The sequence below is a fragment of the Pyxicephalus adspersus genome, chromosome 2 (assembly GCF_032062135.1).
Source record: "Pyxicephalus adspersus chromosome 2, UCB_Pads_2.0, whole genome shotgun sequence".
NCBI lineage: Eukaryota > Metazoa > Chordata > Amphibia > Anura > Pyxicephalidae > Pyxicephalus > Pyxicephalus adspersus.
In genome coordinates, this window is record NC_092859.1 from 19,575,679 (window position 1) to 19,600,086 (window position 24,408).

The 24,408-nt window shown below is 37.7% G+C and overlaps 1 protein-coding gene across 3 annotated transcripts in view; it reads right to left on the reverse strand.

Moving 5' to 3' along the window:
* Positions 1–12,985: 12,985 nt before the first annotated feature.
* RHOBTB2 (Rho related BTB domain containing 2) overlaps positions 12,986–24,408 on the reverse strand; it is a 51,438-nt gene continuing 40,015 nt past the window's right edge. For all 3 annotated transcript variants that reach the window (XM_072399818.1, XM_072399817.1, XM_072399819.1), the window contains 5 exons: positions 23,165–23,283; positions 20,940–21,090; positions 17,835–17,923; positions 17,567–17,672; positions 12,986–17,165 (listed from right to left, as the gene is read on the reverse strand). In XM_072399818.1, coding sequence (XP_072255919.1) covers positions 16,960–17,165; positions 17,567–17,672; positions 17,835–17,923; positions 20,940–21,090; positions 23,165–23,283 — 671 coding nt within the window. In that variant the 3' untranslated portion in view covers positions 12,986–16,959. The remainder of the gene's footprint in view (positions 17,166–17,566; positions 17,673–17,834; positions 17,924–20,939; positions 21,091–23,164; positions 23,284–24,408) is intronic.

Here is a 24,408-nt window from a genome sequence, read left to right on the forward strand (position 1 = left end):
AAAGTTTTTAATACAATATAATATAGGCAAAATAATGATTCCGCAATGTGTGACACAAGAAGTGTAGAGAAGGCTAAAACTGTATCAAATACTTTAAATACAAAGAATGCATAAATTTGTTTTATAATTTTTAAATGTGGCTACGATCATGAGTGGCAAATTTAATTTCAGTTTGATTAAACTAAACCAGTTGTATGATTTCCTATTTTCAATTGTTTTTTGTTCTATGCTTTGGGAATATATTGGGCCATAAAACTGCATACAGAACAATAAAAAATGGTTGCCTTGAAACTTCTGACTGGTAGTGACACTGGTAGTGTTGTATATTTTTTATGCTTAGCCTTGACAATAATAAATGTAGCAATAAAATATATACAAAACATCCTCTTCAATGTTTATGTATCAGCAAGATATATTAGAGATAATATGTAAAAAAAAAAAATGTATAATGGTGTCAAACTTTATTTTTAGATCAGATAAAGCCCCGCTTCTGAAATACGACACAATATTATAAAAATTGGTCATAAATTAGTCATCGTGTAGGAAATACAGCATCATGGAAAAGCTTGAAACAGGACAACATGCACAGTACTAGCTGTTGAGTCTCTGACCTCCAGGGGGCAGCACTGATTCTACTCCAGGAACTCATGTTTTCTTTGCCTGTTGAAGCTATAGAGCACATAATGTGTGTTTATCATACAAATAAACTACAAATATACTTATAAATGAATATATTGTATAAAACTTTTGTTTGTATGGTGAGCACATATTACATAAAATTAATCACGTTATGTATCAGACCCAGAGAAATGTAGCTCAGACCCTGGAAAGATATTCAGGTTTGTGATCCTTTAAAAGAGAAAAATAGTTTTGCAATGTGGCAAAAAATGTTATCTCATCTCATAAAAAAATATCTAATCCTCGGGAAGATAAATGGCAAATACATCCCGTAACACCCTACAAAAACTTGTCCTGATATGTCATCGTAGCACATCGAAACTGAAAACTTTTCTTATTTCTCCGCAATATCCTCCCCTTGTCTGGGTATGGTGACGATTTAATAATATTGAATAAACATTTACTTGAACTATTATTATCACCACCGACAGTGACCTTGTCCAAACAGCTGTGGATGGAGTGCAGCTTTACAGGAAGACAAAATTATGGCTCTGCGTATAATAAAAATGTATGTAATGAAAGTATGATGTATTCTGCAACTATTATACATTTTTATATAAATCATTTATATAGTTGTTTAGATATTATGTTATAATCTACTAACAGAACCCCGCCAAGCTGACAATTACTGTAAGTATCTTAGATAAATGGAAAGTACATTTCATTGCCATAGTTCAATCCAAACAGATTGCCAAATGTAAAGGATTAACGTACATAGGATGAAACATACGTTTTGTATAGCTCATGCCGCTGAGCTTTTGTTGTTTCTTCTTCTGGCTTCTATATGCTAATGGTGTTCTTTATGGATGTGGGGCTGGAGGAATGATCTGCAGAAGAGCAGAATAGCGCCAGAATTTCGACGCGGCCACAAGTGTCAGATGCTGGGCAATATTTAGTGAAGGCTGCAGATCTGTTACTATAAAAATGGTAATTATACTCATTTTTTTTGGATAGATTGTAATATTTAATGTACAGCGCTGCGTAATATGTTGGCGCTATATAAATCCTGTTTAATAATAATAATAATAAAAAGGATTTTGTTGATAATATTAAAAACTTTCTATGGGTATCATTTATATAATATAGCACATCCCAACTCCAACAAAAGTGATACAATTAAATCTTATCCAATCAAAAATCCTAATAAATAGCATAAAAGCAATTTGTTGGTAATTTACAACAACATAGCTATATTATCACAAACAGTAACATTGATACAAACATATTCAGTGATATCTTAATATATATTCGGCATGATTGATTATATCCACTTCCAGCTCAACGCGTTTCGCAGTATTGTAGCCACTTTTTCAGGAGCATAATATCCACAGAGGCAATACTTAAATATATTAGCAACACATTAATGGCATCTATCCCATACATACACTATATGTACAATGCCACGTAAACCCACAGTGATCAAGTATCACAAGTTTAATATCGCAGTTGTCCCATTGATTTAGTAAATAGTGACTCGGGGCTATGCCTAAGGAGGGAAAAAGCCAAGCCAAGGAGCCACAGAAAAAATCTGACAATCTACAAATATCCACAGCATATATAAATATTTCAGATATGGTGAGATAAATCCTTAATCCTCGCCCACTCTCCCATCGCTTAGACCTGCGATGGGAGAGTGGGGGGGGGGATCTGGCATCATGACGTCACTCTTGGAGAAGTTTCTTTCCCTTTGAGTAACACACGGCTCCCCACACATGCGCAGTCTGGAGTCGATTAAATTTGTGGTCCTTGACGTCTAGAAGGTTGGTGACCACTGGCTTAAAGGGCCAGATTTGTACTCTTTTCTCCCTTTGGCTGGCAACCTTGTACCTCCCCCCTTCCCCCCTCCCCTAAAGGTTTATTCTGACAAGCGGTGCAGTTGCAATTACTGCCCCCTTATACCAGGGAACTTCTGCCTCAAGGGAGATGCTCCATGTATCGTATACCCACAGCAGCTGACAAGAAAATGAATGGGGTGGCAGTGAGCGGTGCAGTTTTGCAGAATGCTGGTGCCTACCACTTTATTGTCTAAGTCCTTTACAAGTCTGAAGCTATCAATATTTAAAAAAGTGAATTGACCAAATAGCAGGACAATAAAATATAATTTAGGGTGTAAAAGATAGAAGAGCTTACTATCTATTATCTTTCACAGAGACAAACACACACACACATACAACCAAGAAATATTGGGGGTCCCTCTGGCTGCAAATGCTGGGCATTGGGACAACAGGAATGGTGTAGCTTTCACTGCTGGCCAATTTGCTCATAATTGCTAATGGAAATTATGTACATAGTTGCACACACGGGACTTTGGAATCGTTGTACATGGCTGAACATGGTTGGCATTGGGAGTTATGTACCGTCCTCTTTTTATTACAGATTAGAATTGCACATATCTGGGCAGTTTGAATGATATACCTGGCTGCATATCGCTGGGCATTGTGAATGTTTAACTTGGCTGCATATGCTGTGTGATTGGGTGGTCCAGATGGGAGGTTAGGTTGTCAGCTGTGGAGCCCATAGGCCACATACACCCAACAGACATGGATAGGTGCACAGTCCTATCGATTTAACAGGGACAAGGTGGTTGTACACAAGCCCTTCCAGGTATATTGGCGAGATGAAAGGTTGAGGGCACACGGGTTACTGAAAGGGGGTTGTAAGGTGTCGGTGCATAGGGGAACAAGTAAGGATATTTGGACAATTTGGATTGTGGTAAGGTGGAAGGACAGGGGGTAAATATAGTATACATGCTGCCCCATTTCCTATGCAGGAAGGTCCCAAGTCTATTGAAAAGCCTGGTTTCATTTTTATATTTTCTAGGTTAAAAAATAAGGCTTTAGTTATTAGTTAATTATACCTGCACAGGCATTTGCCAATGCTCCCAGCTAATAACAGTAGGTGTGGGGGAGGAGTAAACACCATTATTTTTTACTCCTAATCTGAACATAGTTTATGTGTTATTTATTAAAAAAAATGGCTTCTAAAATGCCTATATTCTACATTTTATCCCTACTACAACTGGGGACAAATGTTTTAGGGTCCTTCTTTTGTGTGTAGCATTTCTTTAGCTCAGCAGATAAATACTTCTGTTGCTTTTGAACTATGAAATGTCAGATACCAGTTCTTCTGACTAAAGCTACTTACACACGTCCAATGGTTCTCGCCCGATAATCGGCTCAGGGCCGTTATCGGACGAGAATCTGGTGTGTATACAGCACCCATCGTCCATCGTCCAAATGACCGTCCTGGTGGATCCACGGACAATGAACGTTGAACAATCCTAAAGTAAGGGAAGGGGGAGAGCGCACAGCAGGGTGCCGCTCCATCATTCTCCCCCTCCCCTCTCTATAGAGCAGAACAGTATATGATGATGTATGTACAGCACTCGTTCATGCATCGTGCAGTGCTTAGTAGTTGGGAAGGATTGTGAAAGATCCTTTCCAACGACTATAATTGCACGTGTGTATGCGGCTTAAGGATAAAGATATCTCTTTGGAAAAATTGTTCCATTAAAACAGGAAGAGCTGTTTAAGGTGTGTTCAAGACACATTCACATCCTCCCTGCTCCCATTGTACGGACAGGATGTACATAGTGCTCATAAGATCTCCGAATACAGAACACAATTCAGAAAAAACAAGCTAGGAATTACAAGAAAACACATGACTTTCAGCTTCCAGAATACAAGAACAAATATAAAAGAAACAATTGCTTTCAATTTTTTTTAATATATGAACAAGCAAAAATCAGATCTATATTTATGCAGTGCCCACGGATTAAGGTAATATACCTAAATAAATGACACAAAATTGATACAATTGAAGATTTGTTGTGTGACAAAAATAAGTACACCCCATATTTACCTCTACTTTAAATCCAAGAAATTAGAATCTGGTGTATCAGAATAGGTAACAATATTAGGAATCCCCTTATCTTAGTGAAACATTCAAATCCCAAATCTCCAGGATCCGTTACACTTGGCGTAACTTGATCCAGTGTTGGGCCTTCTACATTTAAGGGTTTCACCAAAAGATGTGATGCCACAGCTAATAAGTGCCCGGTTCTCCTTACTGATCAGGGCAAGAGACTTGCCCACTCCTATATCTATACATCCAATGCCAGCGTTATTCAAGCATGTCTCTAGAATTGTTTGGGTAATTTGTTAAGGTCTTAGAAGAGCCACCACAGCAATACATAAAAATAGCATGGAAGGACCAATTCTCTTAAGAATATTGTGTTAAGAAAAAATGAAGGAGGAAATGTATACAGCAGTGTGGAGGGGTCATTTTATGTGATTTGAAGGGCAACATGGAAAAGATGAAAAACCTTTCATTTACAGTTCTCTGGGGTACCCAAAATCCTGCTTACAAAAATTGTTGTTTTTGACCTAGTAGCAGTAAGGATAGATACAAAAAGGATTTCACAGTGGGTCTGTGTCACTGTATCCAAAAATTAAAACTTTAGCCCTTTGTGTTTGCTGGGTAAAGGGTAAAGGGTAATTTGGCGACCTATTTGCAAGTAATGACATGGCATTACATATTACTAATAGCTTTTTTGATAACTAAAAGATTAGATCATATGTGTTTAAAACATTGTGTACAGTACAGATAGTCCCTGAGTTCAGGACATCTGACATACCGACGACTCCTAGATACAAACACTTCCCTGCTTGCTCGTGTGCAGGACAAAGGCTTGATGGGGGCGGTTTGCATGACTTGCAGAAGAAATCTTTTGCTAAACACTGCTGAGATTGTTTGTGATCTCTTCTGTAAGCTCTTGTAACTTGATAATGACCAAGACAAACTCTGCAGTTGTTTCTTTTTGCATATCAAAGCACAGCTTGATTCAGAAGTTAATGAATGTCTCAGCTCCATAACGTTTTTTTTTTGCTTTGTTTGTTATTAGCTTACAGTGAGGAATTTATACAGTAACTGACACCATGCTGCCTAATATGTTGAGACAAACATCTGTCCTAATTGCATTTATTAAAATAATGTACCTGTTCCGACTTACATACAAATTCAACTTAAGGACAAACCAACAGTCCCTATCTCGTATGTAACCTGGAGACTACATATATAGGGATATACTGTACATTTTCAATTAGCTTGTGGTGTTCTTAATAAACAAAAATAGGCAGACAGGGGCACAGGCAGAGGACTTTGGAGGGTTTTTCCTTAAAAAATATTTAGATCTCATATCAAGACCAGAAGGCTCTTGGAGGAGTCCACCTAACAAAAAAAAAGCAGATCCTAGAAAATAATGATAGATAATGAGAGATCATTCTAAAAAATTAAGGATCTCAAAGCCATGGCAGAAGACATTAATTGGGTCCCATAGCGGTCCTCCTAAAAAATGTAGGGGGTATCATAGCAAAGGCAGGGGACCTTGGATTAGGCTTCCTAAAAATTAAAGCTTTAGCTTTTTTGGTATACTTCTTTTTCCTTTTCTTGGGGTGAGGGGGAGAAGATGGTTTGGGCTGACTCATGATGAATCATCCACACTGAGACATCTTCAGCTTGCTTTAGTTATAAAAGAATGAGCAGAACCACATTAGGAAATGTCAGGCATAGTTGTACTTTTGCAATCAAAAGCCACAAAGGGGACAATTACATCTATCTGCTACCACGCCACACCTTATTCACTTCCCCTTTCACTTCACCCATGTTCATTTTTAGAACATGACCCCTAAACCAGGAATAACATTTCTGTACAGACTGTGAAACTGAAAAGAATACAGAACAGTTTGCAATGGCAAACAAAAAACATTCCCACACAAGTTCTCACTGCACAGAACAAAATAAGAAAATTGCAGAATTATTTTAGCACAGCAGCCTGTCAGGTGGATGCAGTCTTATCATCATTCCATCACTAACATATAAGGCACATTTCACTGATTGCAGACTATAAGCATGTTCGTAGCACTGATTACAAATAATTTAGTTGTTTTTCCTGTAGAATTGTATTTTAGTTGGTGATGACATTTTCAAGAACATGAGGCTAATTTTTGTGTCATTGTCACCACTCTGACTTTTCTGGCACGGTTCTTTAGATTGACTGTGTATTCACATTGGCAAATGTTCAGTTATTCAATGGATTCACTTCCTGATAGTAATATTTATTCCTTCTCCTTTTTTGTAAATTAAATGATGAACGATAATTAAAATAATCTTCCCCAACAGTCTGATCTCATATAAATTATATTGTATCCTTTAAAAACAGTGATTTTTGTAAAAGCTTCAGTTTATCATTGGCCACCTTGCGTTTTCCTGAAGATTTTGTAAAAAGAATCCTCAGTAATGAATTTCTCAATTTGGCTGATCACTTCGTACGGAACATCGGGTTTCCATTATGTGATGGCAGTAAGGAACCTGCAATGGATTTTCCAGTATTGTCAGACTTCCAATAAAAGTGGCGGATGGAACTTCTGCAATTCAGCAAAGTCTGGATAACAAATTGCAGTACAGAACAGGTAGAATAAGGTCCTTTGTATAATCCCTTTGTATAATTTGCCTCGATGTTCCATTTTCTGTATCAGCACAAATGGTCACTACCCAACGCTGTGTAGCTATTATTACAACTTTTTTACACTGAATCCACAGTATTTCCTTATTTTATGTTTCTTAACCTACTTTTATTACATTGGTAACTTTTATACATCTCTGATTATAGTTACACTTTCCACAATTTATTACTGTATAGAAAAGTCCCTGTTGTGTAACCTGCTTTTTTTTGTTGGTACAAGATATACATAAATATAACGATGAGATGAAGGAAATCACAAGGTTTGCTGTATTCTGATGGACTTCCTACATTCCGTCTCTTTCACCACTTCTTAGGAAAGGCCCTATCTATATATAGCACAGAACAAAACTCACAGCAAAGTGTGAATTAGTACAGGCTTAAATGTTTTTTCAAGTGATAACCTTATTTACCCCCCATAAAGGTTAATACTGGAACAAATGGGTTCATTTTTATCCTTTTTTTTCTGACATTTGCTTACAGTAGCATTGCTATGTGGTTCATTCAAAAGTGTTTTTATATCATGCCATTAAAAAAAAAAAAAAAAGGCACCGCTTGCAACCACAACACCTAACCAATACCGCTTGTTACTGCTCCTAGACATCTAATGGTTGCTAGTCGGTGCCTGGGATCGGTACAAACCACAGTTAATATGTATATAGTGTATATAGTTTATAGGTGAAGGCTTTTTGGGAAAGTTTAAATTACCTTAGGCAAAATTTAAGATTTCACCTTCATGAGGAAGGAATTTTTCTAAAAAAATCCCAGAAGTTTGTATTTGTTATTAAATTTGATTAGCCAATAAATGGTATTATTATATAAACTGTAGAATACAATACTAGGATGATTCATAAATACAACAAATTGAGATCTTTACTGTGCTTACATATTATTATTATTATTATTATTATTATTAATAATAATAATAAATTATTTTTAAACTCTATTTTTGTAGCATCAACATATTACGCAGTGCTGTACATTAAATAGGGGGTTAAAATGACTGACAGATACAAAGAAACTGGAAGAACCGAGGACCCTGCCTCAATGAGGTTACAATCTAAGATGCTGGCAAATGTAGAATTTTTTGTATCTAAAATGGACCAGATACACCACTGTTCACAATATTCACAAAATTTTAACATACAGTTGGCACTGATAATAGAAAAGGGCAGTCTCCAGTCTTGGAAGATATATATGAGACCACCATATTTTTGCATAATAGGAAGAGAATGGAGGCTACAGGTATTCTGTTTTGTTGTTTCCATCACATACTCATAAAAATGGAATTATTTTTGTATATTGAAAGGCTGTTATGCCTTGAGTTTTTGTTTTGTGTATATTCACCTCTGAAAACTGTTGCCAGTGGACTCTGGACCTTTCATTTTGGAAGACCCCTTTTTTGTAAAGTTTACCTCCGCTCTGTATCAGGAGTTTCCTGTCCAGCAGGCCTGTTTCTATAAAGTTGACATTCAAAGTTCAGGTTCACTTTAAGCAGAAAAACTCAAAAAAAGTGGCTTTTTTTATTACATCTCCATTCTGCAGTTTATCTGCTGCATACGTTTTTTCAGGGTAAGAAAAAAGTAAACTTAACATTCATTCCTGTAATTAATTATTTCAGTACTTTTCATTTTGTTAGTATTAATAATTAATCTGTTTATGTCATGTGACCTTCATATCAGTTTATCACCTCCCTTCTCATTCTGCCAGTTGGCATCCAATTCAAAGGCAAAGTTCTGATAAGAACATTTATAAATAGTATCTGTACATTGCAAAGGTAATATTCTGCAACAAGGAACCTAAAATGCTATTTACTGGTATTGTAAAATCGGTTACTTAGTAAAAGGATGAGTCAGACCGGTATAAGTATGCTTGGTCAGTAGAAGTCACACCTTTATTCTGTACACTCACTTCCCTGGCTTAAAGCTGACCTGTGGGTAAATACAAAAATATCATTTACTGTGGTTCTGTAAACCTTAAAACATTAAAATTAGTTTTTATTTACAGCTAGTGTAAGTAAGTGAATTAATCTATATTGGCTTTATGTCATCCCTCCCAAATCAGAGTGGGGCAGGAACGGACAATCAGCTAGTGGAACAAACATATGGAGCTTATGGCGAAACTAAACTTCCACTTTAAAAATGTGTGATCAGAGAGGGCTTAGTTGCAGAAAGGGACAGATGATGACCCTTCTGCAATAATTATTCTTACCTGACTGATTGCTGTCTTCTCCTGCCAAGATCACTGAGCAGCACATCCGCAGCAAATACAAAGCACATCCTGGTTTTCCTTTGTAGGGGCTGGGACTGAATGAACTTCTGCACAGTAGTTATGTCATCCCAACATGGGCAATGAAGATGGCCGAAGATCCAAACAAGGAAGACAAGAAGAATATGGTGGCATGTGTCATGGAATAGGGACAGGTGAGTATACCTAGGGTTTAGTTCTGCTTTATTGGGACAGGCTAATAGGAAGAGAGAAAAGACAGAATGGAGTTGATGACTTCATTGTCTGATCAACAAAACTGAATAAAGTGAAGAAGTGAACATTTTCTGAAGTGTGTGTGTGTGTGTGTGTGCATTTATATTTATACAATCATGGCAATAAAGAATGGCACCTTTGCATTTCTGTCAGAAACTACTTCTTCCAGGAAATTGTTGCAATTACAAATGCTTTGGTATTGTCATGTTTATTTCTTTTGTTGGTACTGGAAGAACAAACAAAAGCAGGGAAAAAAAATCTTCGACATTACACACAAAACATCAAAAATTAGCACCCTCAATAATTGGTAGCACGCCCTTTGGAAGAAATAACTGATGTTATTCCCTTTCTGTTACAATAAATGAGGCATTTACAACTACGGTGTTTCCCTGAAAATAAGACCTACCCCAAAAGTAAACCCTAGCATGCTAATCATGCAAGGGGGAAATATAAGCCCTACCCCGAAATTAAGCCTTATAGGATTCTTCGGAGAGTGTGGTCACGTGGTACGTGGAGGGATAGCAAAAGGACATAGAGAGCAGAGAGAGAGCAAGAGATTTTCAAAGCACTGGAGCAAGGGGTCAATAAATCGCAGGGTGGTTGTTACCTACTCTGGTGTGACACTACAACTTTAATAAGAGGTTGGTGGATTGTCTTTTCAAATTGTCTTTGCTAGTATTTCATTCATTAGCAGCAATGCACATTTATTGATTGATTGGTATTGGTATTTAATATATTTATTGATATATTGGTTACTGTTCTGTGTCTGCATGTCACTCTATAAGTCATATGTTAATTGTCAGCACATTTTCTTGTTATGTTGCACTTGTTTGTCTATGTAGCTGTGTTTTTTTTTTCATTAATCATTTTTGTCCATACCTATTCATGACTTCTTGTATATAACAGAAAAAATATGTGATTTTGACAGCTCACAGGTAACACAGGGGTATCTTTCTATAGATTTTATGTACATGAGAAAAATAAGACATCCCCTGAATATAAGCCCTAATGCGATTTTCAGAGGTAAAATTAATATTAATATAAAGACCCTGTCTTATTTTCGATGAAACACGGAATTTTGGACCACTCTTCCTTTTCAAGCTCCTCCAGTTCTCTCAGCTTTGAAGGGTTCCTTCTCCCAACTGCTGTTTTTCGATCTCTCCACAGGTGCTCTATGGGATTTAGATCTGGACTAGTCCTGCTGTAATGACCTCCGGCTGAAACTCAGCTTTTTGGCACTGGCCCCTACATTGAATTCTTTGGTGGTCTTCATATTTTTTAATACCATGCAAACAGTAAAGGCTACCAGTGCCTGAAGCAGCAAAGCGACCCAAAACATCAGCAACCTTCCTCCATGATTGACTGTAGGGGCTGTGTTCTTTTCCTTAAAAGCTTCTTTATATTCTCTGTAAACAGTCAAATGATGTACGTTACCAAAAAGCTGTATTTTGGTCTCATTTGTACATAGGACATTCCCCTAGAACAGAGGTGGGCAAACTTTTTTAATCAGGGGCCACAATTTATTTTTTTGCCAGAGGGGCCAGGTCGATGGTGGAGTGGGCGGGGTTATGCCATCATGACGCCCCTGAACGTGTGTTCATGATGGCATAACCCCGCCAACCTTCCCATCGTAGATCAGAGCCTGTGATGGGAGATTGGGTGGGGTTGTGTGAAGGGACACTGCCTGCCCACTTTCCTATCGCAGGCTCAGATATGGGGACGTGTTCCATGGCTCTGACCAGTGCCACCGAACACCCAAAAGCACAGAGAAACATCCCAATTGGGCCGTAGTTTGCCCTAGTCTGTCCTAGAACGATTGTGGCTTCAAAATCTGAGACATTCCACACAAGGGATGTCATTTTCTACTCATTCACACAATGCATGTCAGTGAGTCTCATTTGGCCAACTCAGAGCTCTACCTAGTGGTTAAATGTGACAGTAAATCAAACCAGTGTTAGACATTTATTTTAAGAAAACATTGTTACATGTTTATTGCCGCAATGTCATTTCTATTCCTCTGCGTAATAAAACTAAAATTTGGGGCTAAAGTTTACGTACAAAGTCAGAAGATTTTTTTCCCTCTGCCATTGACTTTTATACAGTACCCTTCTATGCAGCTGATTACTTTTCTATGTCAATATTGACAACCATAGATAAACCTCAATTTAGTAAACACAATTGTCTCCATAGTGACTGGACAGGCCTTCCCTTCACTCTCTCACTGTGCTACTAAAATCCAGAACCTCACTGCATGTAGAGATACAGCGCAGGCCCAAACATCACTAAATGTGTTTAAGTGGTTCACTTAGCAAAGTTAATTATCACTCTGCACTTAGCTAAGTGAATGTGGTAAACATTCACTTTGCAATGAGTTCCTAATAACCTATTCCAGATTTGCTGAATCACCCAGGTTCCGCCATGATCTCTTTTTTCCAGGCTTGCAGAGCTTTAATAAATCAGACCCACCATGATAAATAAAGACTCATTTTCATCCATCATTACTATGAATCTAAAGTGATGTTGGACGGAAATCCCTATTTATTATTTATAAACAAGAATGATAAGTACAGAATAATGCAACACTATTTACAAGAATTGATGCAAAGGTTACAGTAATATCTTTGTCCATGGTGCAGGGAGAAGAAAGAGGCAGGAGGGAGTAGACATAACACTTCCATATACAAGTTAACCATTCCATATCACTAGACTCTAATCTCTGACTAATCTAATAAATGATAATTGTTTATAAATAACAACGGCACTAAATATATTATACTGAATGAAGGACGCTATTTGTATATTGAAGAATATTATAAGAGATTTTATTTTTACACGTTTGTTATTATTACAAATAAAGATCTCAGTAATGTACTATCCTATTTATTGCATAATTTGGATACCCAGTGATATATAGAAAGGACATACCAGCTTTTGCTAATTGGTATTTTTGATGTGCAAAAAAGGTGAGCTCAGAAAGTGATTGTTGTGTGCCAAGTGTCGTGGTTACACCAACTCTTCAAGTGTGCAATCAGTAAATTCAATTCCATCCACTAATTTCTTGTGTCCATACCCTACTAATATGCTGTCTCTACAAAGCTCCCTCTCCGGGCCAGATTTAGTGGATTCATTCTAACACTCCTGATTGCTCGCCTGCCCCTAGGTCCCTAAAATTCTCCCCCACGAGCAGTTTACAGCCCTCTTTGCCCACAGGTGGAAGCTTCCATTAAACAGTCCCCAACTCCTCCAAGATCTTTGTTGGGTGGCCTACCCAAAGTCGATCAATATAAATCAATAATAAGCAGAAACTAATTTTGTTTGTAACTTTATTATAAAAAAGGAAACATAACCTTTCTGTAAACAGAAATATCAGTCCAAGTAACCCAAAATATACAATGTCCTTTATATATATATTTATATAGATGCAGCCCTCCCAGATGCAGCAGCCAATGACTCCAAGGGAGGCACAGAAATAATATCAAACACACACAACTTAACAGCACTCAAGGTATGTACACCAGAGTTTCATACACCAAAGCAGTACATACTGATAGGCCTTGATCTGTAGGACTGAAATAAAGAAATAACTAGATTGCATTCTCTGTATATGTATTTCTGTAGCAGTGCTATATAATGTATATCCTTCCCAATGCACTAGACAAACAAGTTATTATAGGGTAAAACCACTGTAAGTTGCTGTTCCTTTTTTTGGGTGGTTGCAAGTTACCTGAACTACACATTGTTGAGAAACATCTACATTTCTGCAATCCAAGGCAGCCAAAATTTTCTAAAAAGTGTAATCCACTGCTTCCAAGTGAATTTGTCTTTGAATAGAACATGCAGCGCAGGTCATTCCACCCACTGCCAAGCCCTGCATGCAGCCCAATGATTATTGTTTTCAGTGAACAATTCTCTAGGCTGTAGACTACCCACTAGCCATAGTCCAATCATTTCCATTGGATTTTTTGTTATTTATTAAAAATGCAGCATAAGAAGTTAGGACCCAAATACTGAATGAGCCCTGAACTCCAGTGGGCAGTGTTTGAGGGACACAAAATGCTAAAGGGTGCTCCAGCCCACCAGTCCAACCACAGAATTGTCAGTTCTGGATTACATGGACTACATGAGGGCAACCTATGTCCTAGCCTTTCTGTCCAACAAGAAACTGTTTATTCCTTTATTCCTGAATAATGTAGGTAATAGTTGGACTGGAATCTCAGGAATGCAATAAGGCATCATTAATATAATTTGTTTCATAATATATGCAATTGAACTACTATATTACTACTACTACTATATGTACTTTGTATAGCTGGTGTATATTGTCTGAATAAATCTGTGATTTTGGATTAGGAAACAATTCTAAGTTAGTATCTCAATTGCACATTTATGATACATCTTTGGTAAGAAATTCCAATGGTTTGATCTTATAGCCCAAATTTCATTCACAAGACTAGCCTTACACGTGTCATACACAAATCATGTCAGCTAAGCACTGCAAACAATCAATCTAGTGATTTACAGTACTGTAGAATATCAAACCCGCCTGAATAATCTCAAACACCCTCTAAAAATATCAGTAAAATTTCTTTACCTAAGTAGCACATGGGAGAAGAAGCACTAGGCTAGAGTTTGAACTTAGTCCCAGCAACCATATAGCAATAGGACAGATAGTAAATGTTGCTGAAATTGACTTGCCTGTGTATATTAGTCCTTGGACCAGGGTGCCATCAAAGTGTGGGGAACAAGGGTTACTTGTACCAGGCCCCAATGAAAAAAGCATGACTTTGGCAATGCTATAACTTTTAGACATTGGACTTTTTTAGACTGTGCCCAATCACAACCAGACCCGTATATATTAGGGCCAATTTGGGATAGAAGTAAATTACCTTGCCTGTATATTTTGAAAGAACCTTATTTACACAGACTAGTGGGCACAATAAACTCCACATAAACTCTATGCAGATAATACCTGGGATATTCAGGTGCTGCTAAAAACATTTAATCCAGTGTCAAATTTGCAAATTGAGTCAGGCAAACTAGTCTGCTTCTAGGTCAGACACAAATCTATTGAATATATATAGCACTTGGATTTGGCAGGGAATGTGTAGGGATCATGTCATCACCAATTAAAAGAACTTTGCTAAGATGGCACGTGATAATTGTGCCAAGTTGCAGTAAATGTATCTACAATTTTGGATCAATAGAGTTAACTTTAAATTACACAAAAGTCTTCCTAGTGTGTTTGTTAAGGTTTGTGTGTGCTTTTTCACATTTAATCTCAAAATCCAGAAATATAATAACAAGATAATTGGCTTCCACCCAAATTACCCTACTTTGTGAGTTTGCATGAGGGTAATATTGTAATAAGGACATGAATAGGCTCCTCTGGGGCTGGGACTACTGTTATTGGTACTCTGCAAAGATCTGCAGTATTTGTGTGGTGCTGTAAAAGCGAATTATTGAAGATATCTTCCGTCAGTTGAATGCAGCCTGGATATCCTTTACAAGTCAAGAAACACTCCCAGTATGTACAACCCACATCCACACTTTTTATTTACTAATCTGTGCACGCATTACCCTGTACATTTATATACATAGATATGCACCTTAAAGATAGAAGAAGAAAGAAGCAAGAAACCCTGTATTGTTGAAGGTTTGGTACTAAGAGGATGGCAAACTGTGGCTACTGTGGAAGGGAAGGTCCCAAGAAGCCCTGGAAAACAGGACTAGGGCTACCCTGTGACATAAAGGACAGGCACAGGCGAAGCCCCCGTAGAGGACAAGCCTCACACCTAAAAACTTAGTTAACTCTAAGTGCCATAGCAAACGGATTCAGGCTCTTCCTTTCCTTCAGCAGATTGGGGAAGGAAACAAGCATCAGTACCTGCAACACACATACTTTCCCTTTCTTTACACTATCATACATGAGGCAATCTGTCTGCCCTCTTCACCAGGCAATCTGGCTGATTTGTATTAATTAGGCTTCAGATCTGTAAAAAATAATAATAATAATAATGATCATAAATATGGATTTCTTTTTTTTGGTTGTAAAATTTTAAGTGACACTGACAAGTATTGTGTTTATATTTGGATTAATAATCACAGGCTGTAAGAAAGCTGCATGCAAGTTTGGCTATGGGCACCAATAAAAAATCTGGAATTGTAAACATATTAATCATTATTGATTTTGCAGGACATGTAGCTGGATTACCAATGTAAATTCTATAACCGTTTGATTGTACCAACTTGCTAGTACAATAACCGGATATGAACAACCACTCATAGGGCAAACTAAGCCACCTAAAACTGGGCAATGCTAAAATCAGAGGCTTTAGTGTGAATACAAAATATATACCTGCAGTCTGGGTAAATTATGTTGATGGTTTTTTATCATTAATTGATGGGGTCACTTCAATGCATTTTAGGATGTCATCTTCAATTTAATGGGGACGGAGTCTCCATTTTTGGGTTGAATTTTGAATGAGGACTAATCTTAATGGACTGTACTAGTCAATATAATAGGTCAGACACCACAAGTTTGGGTAACATTCCAGCAGGAAGTTCTACCTACATTAGCTGACTTCTGTTCACCCTGCTACATTGGCATCAATCTCCTGCATTTTCAGATGCAGGCAAAATGTCCTTAGTAGGACCCACCCTAAGAATACCCTGCTGGATTGTAATTGTTTGACCCACATCCAACATTTAAATCAATTTTAAAGGAACTTTTAAAAAAATATTAAAAGTTTAAAAAGGTAAAAATGCCTATGTAGTATTATTTTACCCTACAAAGACAACATTTTTTATAGGTTTAGCATTTTACAGCCTTTTCATGGGCTACAAAAAATTTTTTTTATGGTGGTGAGCTTTGAGAGTCTGCAAGGGGTGTTGTCTGTCATTTCTATAATCATGTTGCACTTTTTCTGTTGTGGTTTGCCAATAGGCTTTGATCAGATGTTCCAACATTGGTCTATGAACAATTCGAAGTGATGGTATTGTTCAAGGTGTGAAGATCTGGGAAAATGGGTGTTGTAATACAGATAATGTAGAAATCTGTGTATAGTTAGGGGAACATTCCTGATAATCTATCTTAGGTTGCATTGCTCAGGCATTCTATTTACAGATAAGGACTTAATTTAGCTAATTCCAGATATGTATTGTATGTATTCAGTAGGAGAAACGATTGTTCACAATCACTCGGAATTAGACACAGGATACACACACTCATCCAAACTTGCACTCATAGCTGCCTAACAGAGATAGATCTGCAAAAACAGACCCTAACCCACTGCGGAGGAGGGAGTGGTAGTAGATGCTGGGGATCCTGTATTGGGGCTGTTAAAGAACAACCAGCGTCTCTTGGGCTGTCTCTTCTGATGCAGAGCCGTCTCCTTCTCACGTTCTCTCTGAGCTCTCTGAAAGTGGTCTTCCTCCTTTAGGTACCATACTGGGGGCCATCGTTGAGCTTCCAAAATCTGCTGATTCTCTAAGGATAGCAAAAAAAAAATAATAATGCATATTCTTTACAACACATTTTTTTATCCTTTTCATAGATCAGGAATAAGAATTAGAATTTTAATGTGTTCCTAAAGCAGTTATACCCTTATGCACAGTTGTGCCACAAGGATAGATAATTTCTAGGTTGGGACCTAACTATGGAGAGAGGGGCTGCTTTGCACATATTTTTAATATAAATCAGCTGTTTTGGCCTGTGTAAATGTTAGAAGCAGTTTATTTAGGCTTTCTGTGCTGGATGGACTTTATCTATAGATAAATCAAATACCTCCACCACTGCCTATCTTCACAGTGTTTGTTGCGGAGGGACAGGTGTGTACAGGTAATACACAGATAAAATGTTTACCAGGGTAGATCTTCCAAATCACTCACCTGGGGAGACAAGCTTAATTTCCCGGGGGAATTTCCTGCAGACACGGTTGTAGTTGGTGGAGATGTGATGTAAACACCAGGCTGCCAACTGCTGAGCACCATGGAACTGAAAGAATCAGAAGACACAGGGGGGAAATGAGGAACAAAAAAAGAGGTCAGTGTAAAATATTCTGGGGGAAGTGATCTTAGTTGAGTGGAAGAAGTAGGGAGTCAGCTTTTATTGAACAGTCACTCCATAAAAGCTGGGAGAGAACATGCAGTCATTTACCTGGGCAGCCTCTAGCAACATAAGAGCTTCTCCATCTATGTCTTTGTTATTCAGAGAGGCATCCGTCATCACGGACACTGTGTGTTTCTCTGTTACAGAACAAACATACATAAAATCAGACCTCTGAAGTCAGATATTCATTAATCATTGGATGAGTAAATGGACTGCTTGTGTTGCTAATATTCACTCTTACAAAAAACACAGATAAACCTTTTACATGACAAGCACCAATTTTGATTGTTAAGTGCAATATTTTAGATTGGTATAAGAACCTGGGGTGCAGAGTCAAAATAATTTCCTTATTCCCTGCATTATATCATGCATAATCATGCTTTGTGTTATTACAGCATAGGTGCAGCCTACCTTGTAAAATATTATCCTTTCTTCCTATTCCAGCATCCTGCATCGTGTGGACCTGTCCAGCATGGCAAAGCCTTTGCAAAAAAGTCAAATAGGCCCCTTTTCCTTACTGTATACTTGTTATGAACCAGATTATTTTCATGGTATTCTTAGAGTGGCCTGTAGCCATCCAGAGTAGTACCGAAAGTAATAAATCGGTGTATGTATATGGTGTATGCACAGCATGAAGTGGACCTGGCAGGGAAGGTTTGCTTCAAGGGTTGTATAGCGCCAACCACGGCTGAAGAGCAAAGATGGTTTGGATGAAATTGAGGACAAGTATTTAACTAGGAGTACTGCATTCAGGGGGATGAGCAGGGACAGTTTTAGGGTAGGGCAAACAGCACAATTGCCTTTGCCCTCCTTCTCCAGAACGTAAATTGACAGACAGTGAATGTATGCAGGAAGCTTGAATGTTGTGCATGTGGGCCCTCACTGTATATCTGCCCAGGGCCCCACTTTCTCTAAAACTATTCCTAGGTAGAAGTACTTAAAGGACAACTTCACTAAAGGTTCCCAGTTCCACCACTTGCAGTCTGCATCTGTTACACATACTGATTGCTCTTTAGTTTAAGTGTAGAGATTAATATTTCACCTGACTAATAATGCTGATAAGAAATAAGTCATGGACTATGACTTGTTTTTGAAAAACTTGAAATCAATGTCATATGGTTACCACATGATCTATGATTCACCTCAATTCACTTTATCCCTGCACCTCAGCAATACTAATATGCAAACACAAGAAAGAAAATCATACTTTATTTTAAAACAAAAATTGCAACTGCTTAGAACAGAAGTGCTCAACTGCTTTGTACAGTGGAAAGTTTTGTAACCTATTCTGCCTAAAACCTGTACTCAAGACCTCTAAGGCTACATGCAAAGAAGTCTCTTCCTTATTTTCTGAGAAAATGTCAGCTGTCCATGCATATATATTAAATGACCCACTTCAAAGGACACAAGGACCAGGCGGTGTCCAAATACTTGCATATATGGTCAAAGTTTGTGAGTGAGTGAGTATGAAACATATCAATATTATCATCCATAGTCTCCACCTAACAACCTGTGATCTTAATCATGGTTGAACTGGTCCCTAATACAACAAACAAAGTTGATCAAGCCAACTTTGCACAAAATAACTCAGAGTTCATTGAAATTCAGACTAACCCAAGGATCCCGAGGAAAGCAACAACCAAAATGTCTTTGAATAGACCATTACTACACCCCAAACCTATCATTAACTACAGACCTGTTAACCTGCCAGTGGTAAAGCATCTAGAAATTAAGTTGACAACATATATGATACCTTCTGATCTGGATTTTTTGAAGACACATCACTAAAATTGTAATAATTAGGGTAATGAATGAAATATTACTAGCAAGAATTAAATACAACTTCTGCTAAACTTGTCTCCAGCTTTCCATAACATTGACTATGAAATATTAATTCAGTGGTTACAGAACTATTGTGCCATAAAAGCCGCTGCTCTCGATAGGTGTCTATCCTTCCTATCTGACAGGTAAGCCTAGGTTACCATTTTTTTTAACTGAGTTTTACTGGCCACAGGATTTAGTGTTGTCATCTTAACTTTTTGCAGTCTACATGCTACCAAAGGAAAACATAATCAAGAACCAAGATCGAAGTAAATGTTTCTCAACCTTTTTAACAAGAAGTTACCCTTGAAATAACTTTCAGGTCTTTAGGGATCCCATACTATAACGACTATATCCACAGCTCACAGCACAATCTGCCTATTGCTCAAGCAACCTCTGGAGGAACCCTTGGATTCCACAGAACCCTGGTTGAAAATGACTATTCTAGGGTATATATCTGTTTTTAATCAAGGTCTACATGAACCACCAATGCCTATTCAGAGAAACTTTAAAACTGGGTGAACTTAAGCTAGCTGAGCCTGAACTCTGACAAAAGTCTGCTCATGGATATCTTGCAGACTCTGTATGTAAACTGGGGGTAAAACTTAAGGAAAACTGAACATTCAGACAAGTATCAACAATTGCTTAATCCTTATTCTTCCACCTGAAGAATATAGCTAGGTTGAGGCATGTATTCCCACCCAATGACCTACATATGATAAATGTGTATCCTTGTGTGTGAATTATTGCAACTGCTAATCCTTGGAGTCACCAGAAAATGTCCTGCACTACCTATATTTAGTGTAGAATGTAACAGCTAGACATTCAACTGGTGAACATTATATTGCAGAATCCTTTTTAATATCTGTCTCTGGACTTTTAAAACATTGAATAACCTGGGATCCAGATATCTGGAGGAACTGCTGGAGCTGTATACCTCTACAAATGGCTTCTGATCTGTAAATAAATCTTACTTGATGACTCTCAGTATCCCCTAAGGTTATGGACCTCTCAAGAACCACTTTGACATTGGTTGAACGCAGATTACTTATCACCATAAAAAACAACCAAAATCTTACATAATAATCCACAATCATAAATAAGGTTCACATGCTGTTTTTTTTATCGTGAATTGCTTCCAGCAGCAGACAGTAAGCGAAAAATTACTCATAGGAAAGAGGTTACATTTATTGAATTACTTTACATGGGAGAAAATGATTTTATGACGATGCCCATTTAAATGGATTATCTTTCTGCATTGGCATGTGTTAGGGGATTGCAATTCCACCAAGCTGGGAAATAAACCGGGCCCATCAAAAGCACAATATTTACCTGTCAGAGCCACTAAGTGCGGCAGACAAAGTCTGTTTGCCAGTATGATGAGGTCCAGTGGGTCAAGATCAGGTCCTGCAGTAAACTGCCCAGTGTAGAGATACTCAAGCACTGCGCGCATACTGGCCTTAGAGGTAAAGGGGAGCACCACCTGCAAATGTACAAGAACTTTGTTAAATGAAAGATCAAGACACAGGCCACCCAGATCAAAGCAGCTCTTAACATTATGGAGGAGTGAGTATAATGTGAACAATCAAAAAGCAGGTAAGATAAATTTTAAATACAGGTAACCTACATTCTAACCTATAATACCTCTAAAACCACACCGAGTATATGCAAGCTTTAACAATGAGCAATACCTGCTGATCTTGTAGGCTGCTACATCTTTGTTATCTCTACCTGTGCTGCATTCTAATAAGATTTGTTGTTAACAGTTATCTAAAAGCTAAGAACCATCTTTCTAGGGTTTAGAAAAAGGAGAAGGGAAAGGGTGTACCTGTCCTATGATGACAATATTGCCACTTCATTGATACATTACAACGAGTGAGTGTTTCAACATAGACCAGGAAATGGATTAATGTTAAGATCATCATGTGTAAAAATGAAAATGTAGCCTGGAAAAAAGTGAATGCAATCTGTTTGGAATACATAAAGTGTGGCTTAAACTGCAATCTTTCCCGTAAAAAGTGTTGCCCTGAAGGAAGAGATGAGAGGTGAGAATGGCTGATCCTTTCTATCATCAGGGATCATGTGAGCAAATGCTAACACTAAAAGGAGCCTAAAGCAACATTTTCAGCCCTTTATTCATTAATCGATAAGCAGATTAGGACAGTTAGTAAAGACTTACAGTGAACCTCCTATACACCAAAGTGCATATATAAAATAAGTACCTGCCCTTGTCTTCTGTATGCTTGAAGGAAACCCTGCATGTTTGTTCTAGACATGACACCTTGCTGCCCTTGTTGAGATTGAGTTGAGATTTAGGTGTGTGTTTTTTGGTCCTGCCCCTTCACTTAAACCGCAAATGCCAGATTCCCTGTGGCTAGAAAAGGCTCTGACATTTTGTAGATGAATGCTCAGGGGGAAACTCACACCAAGAGTAGGCAGACTTCTTCTCAACCTAAATAAAATGTGAAAACCTTGCATGCATCCTGGTTAATACTCCAGGAACAAAGGAATCATTTGATAATAATGTTGGTCATGGCAGGTCCACTTTTATGTAAAGGTCCCCTAAAACTAAAAGGTTCCAGGGGAGAGGAGTGAGATAAATGGCTTTTGGTAGTAACACACACAGCACACAGCTGGTCAATGCGGTTGATTTACCTGTTTCCTTAGCAAAGTGAACTATCTCCAAATGGAAATTTTTAGCTTAGTGAATGAAGTTAAGTTTGCTGACTTTAATTATCAAATCATGTGCTAGTAAAATCTTGGGTGATTGGGTATTCTCTGCAAACTGGATTTTCTACACATTTATTAAGATAATCAATGTATTTCTTGCAAATGGATAATTCACTTTGCTAAGTGAACAGCCTGTTTTCCTTTAATAGACTGAAGAAAATAGACTTTTATCAGTGAAGCTGGGTGACACAGCAAACCTGGAATGAATCTTGTCCAGGATTGAAAACATTTGCTAACAAATAGCAGATGACTTTTACCAAATCCATTCTAGGTTAGCTGGATCACCCAGCTTCACCAATGAAAGGGTTAGCTCTCCATGGAGAGCTATATCAAATCAGGCTCAAGGAGTCTACAAAAATTTGACCCGAGTTTTAATCCTTGAGCATTTGTGTCTCCAGAAATTTGACCTGCCTGCCTTGTAGCTCATATTTGTGATTGAAGTAGAGTTGAATTCCAGAGAACCATAAACAAGTAAATGTGATAATTCATCTGATAATTATATGCTTGCATGTGATTGAAAAGAAAATATTTAAAGCAATGATTGTAGTGTCTCATGACAAACTGACCGTGGAGGTGAATCCAATATTATAATTTTTAATAAGTTACTAAATTAAGACAAAATGTAGGCTGAATGCTGAGCATCAATCACCTTGATGAGCTCTAGTAACACCACACTCCACCCTCATACCTTTCTCCATCTCCGACACACCCTTTGCCAGATATAGATACAAAATTTATTAAAAATAAATCATCTTGCAAGACGTAACTTATTATTATTTTTATTATCTCAGCTTGGTAGGACTATAATACATAGCTTTAGAGCTCACCTCAGCCGTGCTGCTTTCCAGAAAGGGGCCTCCAAACATGGCTGCCATCCAGTCACAGCCGGAGATGAGCAGAGGCTTATGAGCCTTTATACTTCCATCATCCAGCACGAAGGTGACATCTGATGAAGGGTGGAAGGAAGAATCATTAAACAGAAAAAAAAGAATAACTAAAATCCCTTCCAAAAAAGGCTGAATTATGGATAAAATGCATCATATAGTAGCTGCAAAATTATTAGGAAATATCCACTTTAATTCCTCGTCAATCAAGTTTATAATAGGCAAAGTCCTGTACAGAGTCAGTAAAGTGGCGCCATGATAAGAAACATACAATAAACATCAGAGATCAATTATCATAGTGATAAGTATCAATATCTATTACTATATTTATTCACATCAGCCCTCGATGACCCTTGAAGTACATAGCAACTGCATTCACTCCTTGAATAGACACATCTTCATTTCAGTCGTCTGCAGGCAAAGGAACGTCAACCAAAAGAAACCGGACCATAAAGGGCATCTTTATCTTTTTGGTATCCAAAGCTTTACTGAGGGCTGAATAAACCAGAGAAACTCGAGTAAAGAAGACCCCTTTGAACCAAGGAAAGACTGGACACTATTCAACAGATTACAGCTCTATTATATTTTTTTTTAGGTTTCAACACACTGTCATCTTTAGACAGATGCTTTAAGATATTTATGGATCTCAATGGGTATGAGTACCCTGTTTGCTAGCATTGAATATACCTACTGTGACTTGCCTAAGTTTCCTATGTTACACCGGAAACCCCTGAATGTTTTTTAAAAGTCACCTGTAGATCAGTTGCATGTACCGGTATGTGCAACAGTATCCACACTTTTATGCATCAGCTTTTCTGGTAAAGCCACATCTAACATTAAAGGTTGAAGAGACATTGATCTTCTTAGATCTGCCTACACCAGACCTTTAGAATAAAACACCGGACAACATTCTTTAAAAGCTTTAGACAAAAGGAAGAAGTGCCATAGCATCTGTCATATTTTTGCGCTGTTGTGTTCACTATGTGGTCATTGTTGTTTTCTTAGGACAGGAAGGTGAAGATGTTTAGAATCATTTCCTGTTGAGAAATCCCCCCAGTAGAGATGCAGTTATAAAAGAATGGCATATTTTGATCCTTGGTGGATGCTCAAAAAGAATCAAATCTTTTACAAAATCAAACATATGGTTTGCCTTTACAATTGTGCATAGAAAAGTCAGACCTAAAGCT